The sequence below is a fragment of the Aethina tumida genome, chromosome 1 (assembly GCF_024364675.1).
Source record: "Aethina tumida isolate Nest 87 chromosome 1, icAetTumi1.1, whole genome shotgun sequence".
In the NCBI taxonomy this organism is placed as follows: domain Eukaryota; kingdom Metazoa; phylum Arthropoda; class Insecta; order Coleoptera; family Nitidulidae; genus Aethina; species Aethina tumida.
Genome location: NC_065435.1, coordinates 63,613,658 through 63,630,188, shown reverse-complemented (window position 1 = coordinate 63,630,188; position 16,531 = coordinate 63,613,658). Strand labels below are relative to the sequence as shown.

General features: G+C 34.8%; 1 protein-coding gene across 1 annotated transcript; it reads right to left on the bottom strand.

Annotated features, from left to right (window-relative positions):
• Positions 1–7: 7 nt before the first annotated feature.
• Positions 8–16,441, bottom strand: LOC109595779 (dynein axonemal heavy chain 10). Its single transcript, XM_049970600.1, has 22 exons — positions 16,107–16,441; positions 15,179–15,439; positions 15,017–15,124; positions 14,927–14,967; positions 14,615–14,845; positions 14,310–14,548; positions 14,077–14,257; positions 13,785–14,024; positions 13,540–13,730; positions 13,271–13,469; positions 12,964–13,211; positions 12,745–12,889; positions 12,299–12,689; positions 11,921–12,246; positions 11,095–11,852; positions 2,563–10,999; positions 2,073–2,509; positions 1,249–1,985; positions 1,063–1,194; positions 628–1,007; positions 395–574; positions 8–334 (listed from the first exon to the last, which is right to left on the bottom strand). The coding sequence occupies exons 1-22, from the start codon at positions 16,342–16,344 to the stop codon at positions 38–40; spliced, it is 14,397 nt and encodes a 4,798-aa protein (XP_049826557.1). The 5' UTR covers positions 16,345–16,441; the 3' UTR covers positions 8–37.
• Between the last annotated feature and the right edge of the window lie 90 nt (positions 16,442–16,531).

Genomic DNA, 16,531 nt, shown 5'->3' with positions numbered 1-16,531 from the left:
TAGCGGAAACCTAACCGTATATTTTAACACAACTACATTAATCAGTATTTAATATTAAACAAACTCCCTGAAGAACCCAATGACTGATGTGTTCTTTAGTTTTCAAGTCTGCTTCGAATACGAGACCAACTCCCATGGCGTTTCTTCTTTGGGAAGTCGTGTACACTGGCGTCCGTAGGGTGTCCTGTAGTTTCAATCGGTACGCTTCGATTGGAATTACGCTCATAATTGGCAGTGGTTCAATCAATATTTTTGGTGCAGATTTCTTGAGGCAACTTTTATCCACGTCCCAACTTGCGCCTTCTAAATATAACCCATGGACAAAACAATTTCCCTAAAATATTAATAAATATGTTTTATAATAATGTAAAAACCAATAATAGGTTGGGCTTACTGGGGGTGGTCGCAATATCACATCTGCAGGATCCGTAAATGTTGTGACATTTGTGTAAAGAGTCGACCTATCCAATGGCCAGTTGTGTAATCGACAAGCAATTTGTACCAGTGCAGCCAAGTAAGTTTCGGGAATGTGTAATCCTGACAACCATAACACGGTAGGTTCACCTGTGGATGACTGTGGAAAAAAAAATGTGTTATTGGATTTTAAAAAATGGTAAAAATAAGTACCCATGTGAAATATTGTGATTGTCTGGATTCAAAATGAGTCATCCAACTTCCAAGAGATTTACATGTGGCTGGTGCTAAACTTCTCCAAGAAGCTGGCAGCTGTCCATTGAATAACGAATATGCTACGTTATCGAGAATACTGTCCATACCAATTTCTCCAGCAAGAGCTTTTTGTAAATTCTTTAATGTTTTCTTCATCGTAACTATTAATTTATTGAATCTCTCGAGTTCTTGAAGAAGTACCACAATTGTTGGGGTCATTGACCTTTGGAAGTATCTACGTTTTTGCCAGATGTCGTACGGCTCTGGAATCTTTTTGATAATATCTACAGCCACATTATCAATGAATTTTTCTCTACTAATGCCTTCAGTTGATGCAGCTGTAATTAATTCGTTATAAATTGTGATCATTTAATATTACTATAATGTACTTACATGTTTGAGGTTGCAATTCAATCAAAATATTCCACATATCTTTAACTGCTTGTGTATAGTAGCCTATTTCAGCATTTGCGTGAAGACCAAACACCTCCGGGCTGTTAGTTAAAGGCAATTCTTCAATTGCAGCTAAACATGACAAATATTTAGTCATATATATTTATGAAATTTTTTATTACTAACCAATATAATCATCCTTTATTCCATTTGGTGGAATTATATAATCAACAGTTTTGTCATGGTAAAAGTGGAACGGTTGGAACGTGTCAAACAGGAAATCTCCCATATACTCATCCATATAAATTTTCACAATTCTTCTGTCAAAATCGTCGATCACTCTTCCACCATACATAACTTCTCCAATTAAATACTTGAGGCTGTTCCACGGTATACGAGTGTCTTTGCTTTTATATGCCTTGGTCAGGTATGTGTCCAGAATGTTAACACATACATTAAAATCAGACTCGTTAAAATCATAAGATATATTCCATCCAATTTTATCGTATTTTCTTCGTTCCTGAACAACAGCGTGGAAGAAAGCCAAGACAAATATTAGCGACTTGAAGGCAGGATGTTTGCAAGAATCTAATAGTTTCAAAGGCATTTTAAAGTATGTGTTACGTAAATTTAATTTCAATCCGTTCGGAGGTTCTATGACGACTTTCAGTGAGCGCTGAAGGACGCCAATTGGAAAAGTAGCAACGGGATCAGTGGTAAGCCATAGGCGAAAATCGGGATGTGGTGTACCAATTTTTTCCAACTGCTTCTCTAGTTGTTTGATAAAGGCCAACAGCAAGTGGCAATTCTGATACATTAGCCATTGTCCTCTTCCAACTGCTCTTTCCAGAAGTCCCAACGCTGTATGTTCTTGACCTTGTCCCAACGATAAATATTTAAATTTACCTTCACCGAAACCTGACCTGGAAAACAAAATTTAATATATTGTAGAATGTTTGACCATAAGGGTAAAAATTTGTATTTTCATAACCCTATATATTTTGTAATACCTGTCGGCTAATTTCATTAATTCCGCAGTTGGATCAGAACCGGGACTCAAAATAAATACGACTGGTGTACTGGGACTGCTTTGTTCATAAATATGGTCCAAACTAATAACAGGTGGCATTATGTACTCTTCTCCCATGATCTCAGTGATATAATCTCCAATAGCTCTATAAACTCGGTCTACTCTAAAGCATCGCAAGAACATTAATTTTTGAAACGGTCTAATTTTTTGCTTATAGTCAAATGGGAAATTGTGTGCTTCTGGTGCGTCCAAGTCATACCAGTTTTGCCAAATTTCCGGAGCTTTCCCTATCTCCATAGGAAGTTGAAAAAACTCATCAGGAAAATCACTAGACAATTTTAAAATATCCGCCCAGCTTTGCGGGTTAATAAAACCGACTGGACATTCAGTGGCAGCAGCCTCCATGCTTACACAACCCTAAAAAAGATCGAATTAATTTATTCTCAGTTAATAAGTTTTCAACGCCATACTTTAATGAAGAAGTCGACTTCTTGCTGAGACACATTTCCCGCATGTTGTTCCAATTTGACAGTCATTTGGAATGAGTACAACAACTTGTGCTTTTCGAATATACCGGTGCATCCGTAGTCGTAAACATTTCTGGTTAATGTAAAAATAATATTGGCCAGTCGCCTTTTCAAAAGAGTGTGGGGCAGAGCTTTTCTCAAGGAATACGCAAATACTTGCAAGTAAGAACTTAAAGAATACTGATACATTGGGCTGACGCCAGCCATATCTGACAGTACAAAAAAGAGGATGGCTCCACGTTTGGCTACTGAACGATAACCATCTCGTAATCTATCAATATCAATCGCTGTGTTAGCTGCAAGTTTTAATTTTTCTGTAACTTCATGGGCTTTTCCTTTCGTATTCTCCAAAGTAGATACCAGTTCCACATTATCTAACATATTGCCAGTAGTTGTTGACAATTCTCTTAACAAACTGTCTTCCAGTTGGGATAACAAATTTTTGTTTTCGAAAGTTTCGGCTATTAAAGATTCTCTTTGTTCTTCTAAATCTGGCCTTTCATTTCTTACAACAACTCCAAGTAATTGATCTTCTAACCCTGATAATGTCACGGTGTAGTTGATTACAGATGCTATTGCATATACGGCTGGATTGAATATTGGATTAGACAATTTTGTTGTCATATACAATCTAAAATTCGGGTCCCAATCTACTTCTTTATCACCAAGCAATACAAAAGTGCGACCACTTTGTACTTTTACATTTTTCTGTGTTACATTTTGTGCAACAGGATCAATATAGTCATCTACATCTTGAAATAAGATTGGTGATCCATATTTGATTGCCATATCTAAATATTTCAAAAAATCTGAGTCATTAAAACTTAGTATTTTCAAATTATTTCTTTCCTCTTTTTTCTTAATCCAATTAATTGCTTGCATTTGTGGGTCAATACATAAAGGAAACCTTGATGATTTAAGAGTTAGTATTCCATTTTGGACTGAAAGTTCGTCTCCTGGTAGACTCTCAGAATTCCATTTGCTGATTTCCACATCTGTTGATAACTGTCCCTCAATTCTATAAATCTCACTTTGTGGTATACCTTTAGATTTAATGTCATTATACCAATCAATATAAATCATATCTCGCCTGTATTCATAAGTGAATGGACCACAGTACGCCAAATAAGCAGCGGACAACAAACAATTTCCAATCAATAGTTTTTTATCGGTGTTGAGGTTCTTTAAATCTTCTGTCCATCTGTCACGTTCGGAGCCTAAGCCAGATATTAATTTATCTGCAGCAATCAATCTCTTCATCATTAGATCTTCTTCTTCTTGCAATTCTTGTCTACGCTTCATTGCAGCCTCATACTTCTCGTTAAGTTCCTGCAATGCCGCTTCCAATTTTGCAATTTCATTGTACAGAATTTGTAAACTTCTATTTGCAGCATTGTATTCTTTTTGAAGTGCTTCTACTTTATCCTTTTTCGGTTTGACTTCTCGAAATACCGCACAATAACCCAAAACTGCTTGTACGAATTTCAAAAGACCGTATCCAGCTTTGCTGATAGTAGCCATGTCATCAAGTTTCTTCGATTTTGCCATGTGATTTTTAACCGCTTTCACTTGTGATTGAGTTATAAGATCACAATTCATTTCTTGTAGTGAACGTAAAAAATTTGTGTCGGCCATCATACCTTTGGCACTTTTCCAAGAAACCTCTTTAATTCCTTTGAAAATGACTATACATTCGCAAATAGTTTGTACAGGCTCGGGCGGGGTAGCGAATGATCTAATTTCTGTAATATCTGATTTATCTAAGTCGGAAAGAGCAAGTCGGGCTACTTCCAAAGCAGGCAAAGCAGCTGATAAAGCTTCTTCAGCTTCACCTTGTTCAATTGATATAACTCTGGCTTGTTCTTCAATTTCCACACTTTTAACCGTTGCCACATTTTTTTTATCTAAAGCAATCTTTGTACCTTTGTCGATATCAATGAGTAGAGCTTCACATTCTGCTGTTGCTTTTGCCACTCGTACTTTTTGTTTTGCTAGTTGTTGATTTAGAATTGCAAGTTCCGCACTTGCTTCTTTGATTTTGTCCAAACCACTTATTAATCGTTGACATTGCTGATCGATAAAGATATTTTTCTCTTCTAATAAACGTAAATATGTGACCAAAAAGTCCAAATAATGTTTAGGAGTTACGTAATTTTTTCTGCGAAGCTTTAGAAGAAAATCAGATGTGTATTCCATAATAGACTGATGAACATGTACGACATGTTCTATAATAGACTCTCTAAATTCTTCAGGAATTTTTGTGTTTTCTTTTAGGTACACAGATGCTACAGCTACCAAAGCTTGTTGGGGCCATGGAAATATCCAGTCAATGGTGGTACAGTTGACAAGTCCCGGAAAATTTCTACATCGTTTACTTAATATGTCACCGGAAGGACTCATAGATAAAACAACGTGCAAGTTATCTACACACTGGTTAATAAAATACTGCCACACATTATCTTTGGAAACACCATATCCACTGGCCACAGCTTTGGATCTGCAAGTACCAATAATTGACTCTTTGTCCTCGTCCGTGAAAAGAGATGGTACATATCCAATCATCAGGATATTGTTAATGAATTCCAAGAAACCTTCTTCAATTACTTGAGCAGCAGTGAAAAAGAATACTGTTTTCTTACATTCAACTCCTAGTTGATTGTACAATTTTTTCAAGTCTTCTTTTAACATAGTCTCATTGTATCCTCTTGATAATACAATTGTAAAAATTTCACATTCGGCTGTATATGCTGCTAGCCTCGTTAAACTCAACTTTCCACTTCCACCTACACCAACCAACATAACATGACCTTTTTGTAATCTTAACACTCTATGAATCCTAGTCAAATGTTCCAAAGCATCGTCAAACAATACAATGCTCAACTTTTCTTGACGTTCGTTGTATTCCTCTATGATTTCTTGGAACAAAAAGTAGACAGCTGGATAATCTAATAAATCTTCATATTCCCTAGTTTCATTTTCATTTGTTGCATTCCTAAAATCACCAAACAAGATCGGATCTCGCATTGTATATTCTGGAATATCGACTTCTTCCTCTTCTTGTTCCGCCACGGCGTTTTCATCAAACACAAAATCCTCATCTTCTACAGCTTTGGCGATCTGCTTTGGTCTCAAAGGAAAGAAGTCTTGTAATTGCATTATTATATTTTTTGTTAAGAAATCTTGATCTTCTTCATTATTCAGTCTGTCACAAATCACTCGCGTAAATTCATTTCTCCATACTCGTACAATTTGGGGCAAGGTGGTGAAGAATTTAGGAGTGGTGAAACACAGTCCTGACACAATTCTGGATAGATCACGCATATTGAAAATATAATGAAATTTACTTGGAGTGGGAGGTAATTGTGCTACAATAATGTTGTAGAGATTCAGTGTTAGCTTTATTAGTTTTGGAGCAACTTGAACTACGGTTTCGAATTTTGACAAGTGACCACTTAATATGGATGTATAAATGTGATTTAAAGTATTTGTAGTTGGAAATACTAAATTCACAACAGTGAACATAGAAATAAATCTTGGATCAACCTCATTTCGCCCTCCACCAGCAATACCCATTGCAGAGAAATACGAAATGTCCTTTAGGTATTTGAAATTCAAATCTTTCCCTCGATCGAAGAATCCACCTTTCTCGAAGAGTAGTTTTAGTAAAGCAATTGGTTGTTGAGTGCCATAGCTATCTACCTGGGGCATATTCATGTCATCTATGAAACAAAGAAGCTTTTTGCCCATAGGTGGACCAAAGATTTCTTTAGTTCTTTTTTCTACAGATGATTCCAAATTTATTTGTACATCCATTGATGTTGTTCTTGAAGAAAAGTTTATATTTAATATTATATAAATGTCTGGATTTAAGTTTCTTAAAAAGTCTTGAATAATTGCAGTTTTAGATGTTCCGGTGTCACCAACCAGAACAATTGGCCTCCTTATTTTGTTCATTAGTTTTAATAAATATGTAGTCCTAACTGTGTCTATTGTCGGCACTAAAATTTCTGAAAACCTTTTGTCAAAGGAATGCGTGTATTCAGGTACTAGCCATTCCCAAGCAACCCATAATCTTTGTTTAATATCCAAAAAGTAATCATAAAATGTCGGGAAACAAGACGGAATACATTTGATTTCGCACATTCGTTCCCTACTATCTTCAAACTTTAGCATGGAAAGTTGTGACTTCATATATTCGTCAAATTCAAATCGACATCTGTCTACTAAAGATGCTCCTACTGAGTTATAAACGCACGTCACAAATATCGCTTGTAATAAATACTCATCTGGTTCGTCTTCAGGATCTCTCATATCTTCCACTGGTTCTGGATAAATCGCATCGATCATATTACATAACTGAGTAATCATGTTAAGACCCGTCTGAGGTATTACTGTTTTCAAGGGTTCTACCTGCTTATTGCTTAAAGTACCTTCAAGAACATAAGCCATGAGATCTGGCATGATTTTCTCAAATATTTCAATCAAATAATTTTGATCTGGAGGATATTTCCTATTGAGTACCCAGCGATCCCAATAAGGTTGAAAACCTAAGTTCTTTGGATCAACATACACCATACCAGCTCTAGAAACAGTAGCTGGTGATGCATATATCAAGTTACCAACTTCAAATAACAAAGCGCAAACAGGTGTCTGTAATCGAATTCGTTCACCGTTTGCAAGAGTCAATAATTTGTTGTCATCCATAACAGAATTCATATTCTCAATCCAAAGAGCGTCTACATCTCCATCGAAGACTATATATCTTCGTTCAGCTTTTTCCGTCGGTTTGTTCATTTCCCTAAATATATTAGATAGAAGACCATCAGTCCAATCTCGGGTAGCAGGATCTAAAATACCATAAAGTTCTATGACGGAACAAGCTTTGGGATTTAAAGTTGTTGTCCTTGTTGGTAATCCCATTAACGTTTGAGCTCTACAGAGAATATTTAGTACTACAGTTTTACCCCCTCCTGTAGGGCCCACTAACATTGTACTATGCCTAGTCATCATAGTTTCATACATTTGCACTACTTTGTCCACTTGGTACGGTAGGATAATATATTTATTTTCTTCCAATGCTTTTTCCACAGCTGCATTAAATTCCGGATATCCCACTCTAGGGCAGTCCATACCGGGGAATAGATCTCTAATAAGACCTAAGAATAACGGAACATCTTCAAACACAAATTTAGGATGATTCATATCTCTTAAAGCTCTCATCAATACTAGTGATTCTTCAATGTCAGGAGAAGCTCTTTTGAGGACACCAGCCATTCTTAATACAGCATTTAATGCTCTCAAACCCCAATCGTAGTGAGATTGTTTAGATAATTGTTCTCTTGCAAGCTTATAAAGCACTGTCATCTTTTTAGCTAAAACTTTGGCTTCTAAAAAGCCATCAGAAAATAAAGAAATAAGACAAATCATTTCTAGGTCTGGAACAATGCAAACCACAGGTCTAAACAGAGCTTTCACTGATTCAGGCAACTCAGTTCTTCCAGCATAACCAGGGTTCATCGTAATAAATATACCAACTTTAGAATCCAAGCTAATTTCGACACCCTCAAAAGTGAATCTCTTAAGTTTCATCATTAGAGCAGTTCTGATAGTTTGTAATTGTGTCGATATAACAGATAATACAGAAATATCGATTCGGTTAAATTCATCGAAGCATCCCCATGCACCACACTGTGCAAGTCCTGCTAAAGTTGTACCTATAGCTTTAAAATCCATTCCTTCTCCACAATTTGTGACAATACATAAAAGGGCTAAAGCCTTGGCTAAATCCTTGACTGTCTCGGTTTTTCCTGTTCCTGCTGGTCCTGCAGGGGCGCCACCCATTTTCATTGTCAAGGCTTGAGTTACGGTAAGGTATATGCGATCTGTTAATGGAGTGATTACGAGCCTTCCATTCAATCCCATATATTCATATCCGTATTCAAAAGTGCCTGTACATTGAGCCACCCACAAATTATCCAGATGGTTTATCCAGTAAAACCGTAACTGACTTTCCCATTCAAATTCAGTAATATCAGTTACACTGTCCCTTACAAATGTTTCAATTATATCTCTTGCGTGCACCTCGATTATAGCAATAGTCCTAAATTTTGTTCTGTCATTAGCTGTAAGATCTGCTCGTACTGTTATTACAATCTCATCCAATTGTCTGTTCAATTGTTCCAAGTATTCTTTCATTGCCCGTTTGTTGCCCTTTTTAAACTTATCAAAAACATTCTCGACTTCAGCAGTCCACCAAACAACACTTCCAGAAAGACACACCATTCCTTGGTACTCCAGCATCCATTCCGTTCTAGGCCTACGAATTTTTCCATAATAATATATCGCTTTTTTAGTTATAAAGCGATTAGATTTGCGCATCTCATCCTGAACATCATTCATCCATTCTTCAATTTTTCCTACAATATATACTGGGTCCCCAAAATCCATTATTTCTCTTTCACCAGAAATCATTGCGGTTACTATTAATCTGTCTTGATTATCTTTTTCAAATTGTAGGGATTTAATATTGTCAAACATTTTTATCATATGTTCCTGGACAACTTGGGGATCTGAACTACCTAAAATTGATAACAATTCTTCGGTGGAAATGAAATAAAACCTTGGAAAACGACGTCGTTTTGAGTCTAGATAATCATTAAGTGATTTTTGGCATCTATCTAATCCGTTGCTTAGAAAATTGAACTCTTCAAATCTGCCATTTACTAAACAACAGTCTAAAACATTCAGACGTTTGGCTGTATCAACCATAACCTTCTTAAATGTTTTATCAAAGTCATCAAATCTTTTAGCTTCCTCAGGTAATTGTGATCTAATATCCCCTCCAACAAATATTCCCTCTAAATAAAGCCACTTCCGCTGTACGGAAAGCCATTCATCAATCACTTCACCAACAGTCGCAAGGTTTTTCTCCCACTTTTGTACTTCACCTAGGAAGGGTCCTACAAATTGAGATCCAGCCATGCTCTGCAAGGTCATAGAATTATCATCCAACACTTGCATAATTTCATCCGTTGGTCCCAAAATAAAACCACGATCTTCTGTTCCCTTCATGTGCTTAATTACTATAAAGTTTAGATTAGCCCACACCTCTGCTATGTCTTTGACACCTTTTTCAATAGCTAATTCTTTAATAGCGTTGTTGATTATTTCTTCGGCTATTTCTTGAAATCTGTCAAGTTCCATGGCGAACATGTTGTCTAGCGTAAATCTTTCTGGGCTCATGTCGAATTCTACGCCTGTCCTATTCATCAGTTGTTTCCAGTGTCTCTCCCGTAAAGCTTCATTTTTTAAGGCCACCATTAAGGGAATTGCGTTTTTGAACTGTTTCATTTTTAACTCCAGTGATATGGCAACTTGAAGACTTTTAACTTGTTTGCTGAATTTTCTAAATTCTTTCATGTAACTATCAATACCGTCTACTAAAGCTTGTGGATCTAAGTTAGCCCATAATGTTTTACCCCATAATTCTCTTGCATATTTTTGTGCTTTATAGAGTTTAAAAACAACTTCCATTCCAGAATATTCCTCCTTAATTTTTAGGAAACTACTATAGTCAGCCAAAGGTATATCAAACAATGATTCTGCAGCAACCAACTCTATTCTTCGATTATCCATTTGTTGTATCAGAGGTTCATATTTCTCCATAAGTTCGCAGCCAACGTCTAAATTATCTCTAACAGATCCTGGTCCTTCTGAATAAAATTTCTCCACAAAATCTGTCAATACATCCAGAAAATCGTTGATCTCGCTAAGAGTTAACATAGCGAACCGTTCCTTGGTAGCTTCTAAAGTTTGTTCTCGGTAAATAGCACTAAGATGGAGGCTTCGCCACATTTTTTCGAGTGTTTTAGCTAGTTCTTCGTGTTCGGGATCAAAATCTATGCTGTGTTGTCTCAAATTTGAATATATTTCCTGAAATTTCGTATAAGCTAACTCTGCGTCCACGTTGCCTTTTTGGATTGTAGTGATGGCGTGCATTATAGCTCTGAACCGGTCCAATCCTTTAATGCTCAACTTGACCACCGATCGCAGTTCATTAATATTTTTATACATTTTATCCATTTCTTCTTTCGTTGACTTGTCTAGCATTTCTCCCAACGTGTTCTTCCATTTAAGAGCATACTCTTCAATGGTCAAAAGGAGAGGCGTTAAATTTAAACGAATGCATCCAATGTCAATCATTCTCTTGCACTTCCTGGTGTCATCGATTATGTTGTTATAAAACATAAATCGTTCGTCAAATTGTATGAGAAGAGTGTTTTGCTCGATAAATTGCTCACATGCTGCTACTCGATCAAAAGTCCACAAACTTCGATAACGTTTCCATCTGCGTATTTGTTTTTGAACATCAGAAATAGATCTGAAATAATTGATGAAAATTATATAAGTTGCAATATTATACATATTCTTGTGGATGTAAAATATTAATAAAGATTCTGTTTGGTGTATACTTACTTGTACGCTGTTTCCTGGACTTTGCTCTGCATTTCATATAAATCATTAACTTTGACGACATCTTCATAAAATGAATGTAAGTATTCCGTATTGGATGGCAGTTTGATAGGTTTGCATACTATACATGTTTTATCCATCCAGCGGGGAAACGTCCTAAACCTTTCAATGAAATCTTTAATACTCTTGATGAATAAATTAAATATTTCCATGAGAGTTGGCCTTAGAAATATTTCCGGAATAATAACAACCGCATCCACCACAAACATTAAACATCCACTTTCCATTTTGTTATTGAATACTTCCAGATTCCTCAGAGATAGGTTAATAAAAGCTTTATAAATTTCTTTTTCCCAGTGCTGATACTGAGGTACCATCTTAGGCGACTTTCCCGTATTGGTATTTAAAATGAAATACTCCATTTTTACCAAAATAGGTCCAATTAGTTCGTAGTTTTCCAATATTTTATTGACCTTTTCTGTTCGTTTATTATACATCTCAGTAAAAAAATCTTTGCATGACAATCTATTTGGTTCTTTCTTCATACTTTTAAAATAAAACAAATTTGCATTGCTTATTTGTAATATCCTTAAATTTAACGTGTTTTCCTTATGTAGGACTTGTGAATAGAGACTGTCCAATCGTGTGATTAATCTGTTACAACTTTTAACATAATCTTCTATCCCCAAAGAAGCCCAACTGACTCTAGTCAATCCAGGTTGAATATGTAACTCAACTTCTTTAATTTCATTTTTCAAAATGTTTATCTGAAAATTAATGGAATATTTTATGACAGGCAAAAAATACGACTTAGATATTCATTTCTTACCTGGGGAACTGTCATCTTGTCAATGATACTGGCGAAAGTTTCCACCATATTTTTAACCAACCGCTGATTCATTTTCAGTGCTTCCTTTCTAACTAAAATAATCCTAATTGGTTCTGGCAATTCCATGCTCATGTGATCTAAGAACTCTCCGCCTCGTATCAAGGAATCAAAATTCTCCACTATATTTATATCAAACACCATACCGTATTCATGTAAAATATGGTCACCACCAATGATTGCAAACCAAGTCAATCCATGTTGAGTTGCTACCTTTTCCATGATTTGACTTGCAGTTTTGCTAGGTTTAGCACCCATGATTTTATTTGCTACAATATAGTTTTATAATAAGAGATTCAAAATTCAAATTATTTGACAAACCTTTGCCAACACTTGACTTTCCAGGAACTAAACTTTGTGTTGATCCGTCTTTTTCTTGGCTGCTGATAAGTGGAATCTTCGCCTTTTCAATCAGCTTATCGTCGTGTACGGCGGTAAGTTTTAGTATCATCTTTGAAGTAGCAGTTTCCAGAAGTGGTATGGCCATATCGTACCAATCTCTTAGTTTTTGTTTTTCATATGACTTCAGTTCTTTAGCTAGTTTCAAGTACTCAGAAAATGTTGAATCCCGTAAATCAGATTGCATGAGCTCAGGTACTTTTTGGAATTTAAGCACTGTTGTCTTCAATCGTTGGAAAAGCAATCTAGACCAATAAATTGCACCAGCATGAAGAGGGATATCGCAGGGAAGAACTGGATGACGTCTATTTTTCTAAAATTTCATTATTGCTAAGTCATAATAATAATAGATTTTGAACAGTTCCAACCTGAAAATGGTCGTCAGTCCCTACAATCTCTTTCATGAACTGATCAAAAATTACATCAAACTTCGTCATTAAGGTCTCCCATATAACTGGTCTGGTGTCGACGTGTTTAAATTTTAGTAAGAAATTAAGTGCGTTTTCCGATGAGCTAAAAAACCGAAATTACAGTTAAATACGGATACACTACCAACAAATTTTTATATTTCAGGAAATAATACTTACTATATCATTTTGAAACTTTGACTAATAAATCCAACACCCTCATTATCTAATTTTTTTACTTCTTTATGAAATATTTCCATCATTGCCTCAAAATTCTCTTTTAAGTTGGGGTTAAATATATCGAAGTCAACATTTTCAATAGCATAAACCAGTCTTTCAACCCTTTTTCCAATATTGTCTATTTGTTGAGGATCACTTATTATTCTTTTCAAATCCATTCCAAATATGTTATTGAATTGTTTTAATATCTAATAAAAAGTTGAATTGTTGCAATCACATATATAAGATAACTCTGAATAATACATACAACGGATACATCAAACAACTCTTTGCACACATTTGCGATGTAATCTGTGTTCAGAAATAGTCGCTTTTTGTCAAATTCCCATCTTTGTCCTTTACCAGAATCTTCAATGGCCTGACGTGTTTGCATATACGAGTCTTTCCACGTTAATAACATATTTCGAGCATCAGAAGTTAAATCGAAAATTTCGCTTTCTGGACGTCTAAAATAATTTTTAATATCACAGTAAAACAATAATAAAAAAGCATATTATTAAAAAATTGTTTCTTCACCTGAATAATTTATCAACTGGAAGCATTTCTTTGACACAATGAGAAAGAGACCATGCTATTCTTTCCATTAAGGGCACAACAGTTTCGTCAACGCAATAATATCTTGATAAGATCCACATTCGTCTCACACCTTCAATTAACTGGGGAATGCACTTTGATATTTTTTTAAAATCATGACTGTAAGTTACCGTCTACAAATATAAGTATTTGTCGTTTGTTTAGAAAAAAAAATTAACAAATGCAACCTTAAAATGTCTACGGATAGTGGATAGGAATTTGACGTTGTCGATAGCTTGCGAATACATTTTGTTTAAATCTTCTGTGAAAACGTTTAAATTCTCGGCAATGGGAGAATCAACTTTCTCGAGTATGCTCATCATTCTCACCACGTGTGGTTTCTTTAACTGCTCCAATACACTACTAAAACTCACTTCTCTGTCGTGCCAATATACAAATTCTGCAGTAGGATGTTGCCCAACAGGAGGCTAAAAGATTTATTAGAATTTTGCTTTCAAGTTAAAAAAATATTTCTGGTACCTTTGCTAAATTAGCTTCGACTGATTTATGAATACTTTTGTGCAGTCCTTCAATATAGTGCTCAAGAGAAGCAATAACTTTCGGCGAATTAAATATTTGCTCATCTGTAAATCCAAATCTTAACTCCACTGGTACATCACTTAATTCAACGGTTTTTTTGGATATAATATGGTCTCTAACCCTAAAGCAGCATAATATATTCATTGGCTTTAATACATATAATTCCATTATACCATTGTACAGTATTGACTAATCCATTTACTTCAGAAAGGAGATCATCTTTAATATTCGATTTTAATTTATCGACAACACTCTCAGTTCTGGTTACAGATATCAAGTTTTCTTCTTGATAATCGTAATTAATGCTCAATTTGGCAAGAGATTTTACTGATCGATTTGACTCATGACTGGATTTTCTTGAAACTTCCGGAGAAACTTCCATAATATGTTCAGTTAAACAGGATAAAAATACCTGATAATTAAAGTAAAAAAACCCAAATCTTGTAATTATCTTTCTCACTATCTGCGGAATACTTACCTCTTTATTCAAAAAAGACACCGATTTCAACATATTTCCTTCAGTAATTCCAATGAGAAAGTATTTGGGCATTTCTAGTTCTGCTTCTTCTGAAGTTTCCAAAATAGGTACAGCTTCTTCTGTTTTTCTAAAAAAGTATAAAAATCTGCTGTCCGTCACCCGAATACTTTCTTTTATTATGCCAATGCTGCCATACAAGGTGTAATCCTTAACCAGCTTTTGAATTACTTTCTAAAAGAAAAACTTGTTACATTAAAATGTATTTTAAATTTATTTACTCTTGTAATTCAATCCTAACAGGTGGTTACTTACGGGCACCATAATATATTGTGGTTCCGGTTCAGGTTCTACCACTGTAAACAGAATTTTAATGTAAATTTACATTTTTTAATTCATTTATACCTTGTGCCTCGGATTTTTTCCTCTTGTCCTTTTTTTTATCTTTTTTGTCTTTCTTGTTCTTTTTTTTGTCGCCTTTTTTTGGTTCTTGCACAGGGACGTTCATCTCTTCTACAATTGAATATCATTTCAAATTTATAATATTATAATCACTGAAAGGTGTACCTTCAGAAGTCATTTCAACTTCAGTTACATCGACCGTCGGCAAAGTCGAAGCCTGAGTGTGGCTAATACCTTCTGACCCGTCTTCAACTTCTGGTTCTACAGTTTCACCTTCTTCAATAGGTTCTGGAACAACTGGATCCTTAACCACCGCCATTGAAGATGCCTTCCCTTTTTTCCCTCCTTTTCCTAATTTTCCTTTTTTACTTTTGTCCTTTTTTAATGCCACTGTGTCCTCCGCCACCTCCTCCTTTGGAACAACCACTAAAAAGTATCTCATCGTTTTTATTTCACCGATAATCATTCTTCTTCGGAGTAGGAAGTAAAAGCACAAGGAAACAATAATTTTAAAAATCTCCAAGGAAAATAAGTAAAGTTTGGAGTAAATGTAGTTTTTATATTTCGAATAATTTATCAATTCATTGTGTGTTGAAATTGCAGCAGATCAATAGTTCCGTTTCATTGAAAATTCATTAATAGTTTTACTCTCAAAATAAAATTTGAATAACGATGTGTACAGAAACGATATTTTATATATTAATACTAACATATTTTGTGCTGATGATCAAGTAAAATATATTTCGTCCATTTAAAATAGAAACAACTTTTTTATTTAATTTTTAATAAATTAATTTAAGCCACAACTCAAAAAATTGTATGTTAATTCCTAGCAAACTTAAATGTCCTATTTAACGACGTAAATTTTTAAAAATATATGTGATTGTTGATTGTTTTTTATTAAGGTTTTTGTATAAGGTCGATTTATTTTATTCTCACACCACTATATAAAATTATTGACCAAATATTATTAAAATTTTACAAAAATTGTTAGAATAACCGTTTGCTTCCATATTTAGGAAAAAACCATGTAATTTAAAGATTTAACTTAAAAAAATTAAAATTTAATAGAGAGAGTTGATTTTAAAAATACCTAGTTCTGGAACCATGATCTTCTCGTCAACTACATATTCGAAAGAGGCTTTCCATACATAAAATAATCTGTCTAGGCTCTCATTTGACTGCCAAAAGTTGTCGTCCAGAAATGATGCAAGCTTATTTTCTAAGTCCTCACTGCTAACCATCATATTTTCAAAATACTTTTCAGATTTTAAACCTAGCAACTTAGTCACGCGTCTTTTTAACCACTCGCGTCGATGATCGGTGGACATTTTTCAAAAAATATATATAAAATTTGATTTAATTGAGAAATGTCTGTATTGATCTAAAAAAAAAATGATCATATAGTCTAATTAAAAATGACATAAAACTGACTAAAGCTGAGTCTTATAATAATTATGATATATACACTTGACAGACTTATTTACAAACAACTCGTTACTAGGCAGTTTCAAATCT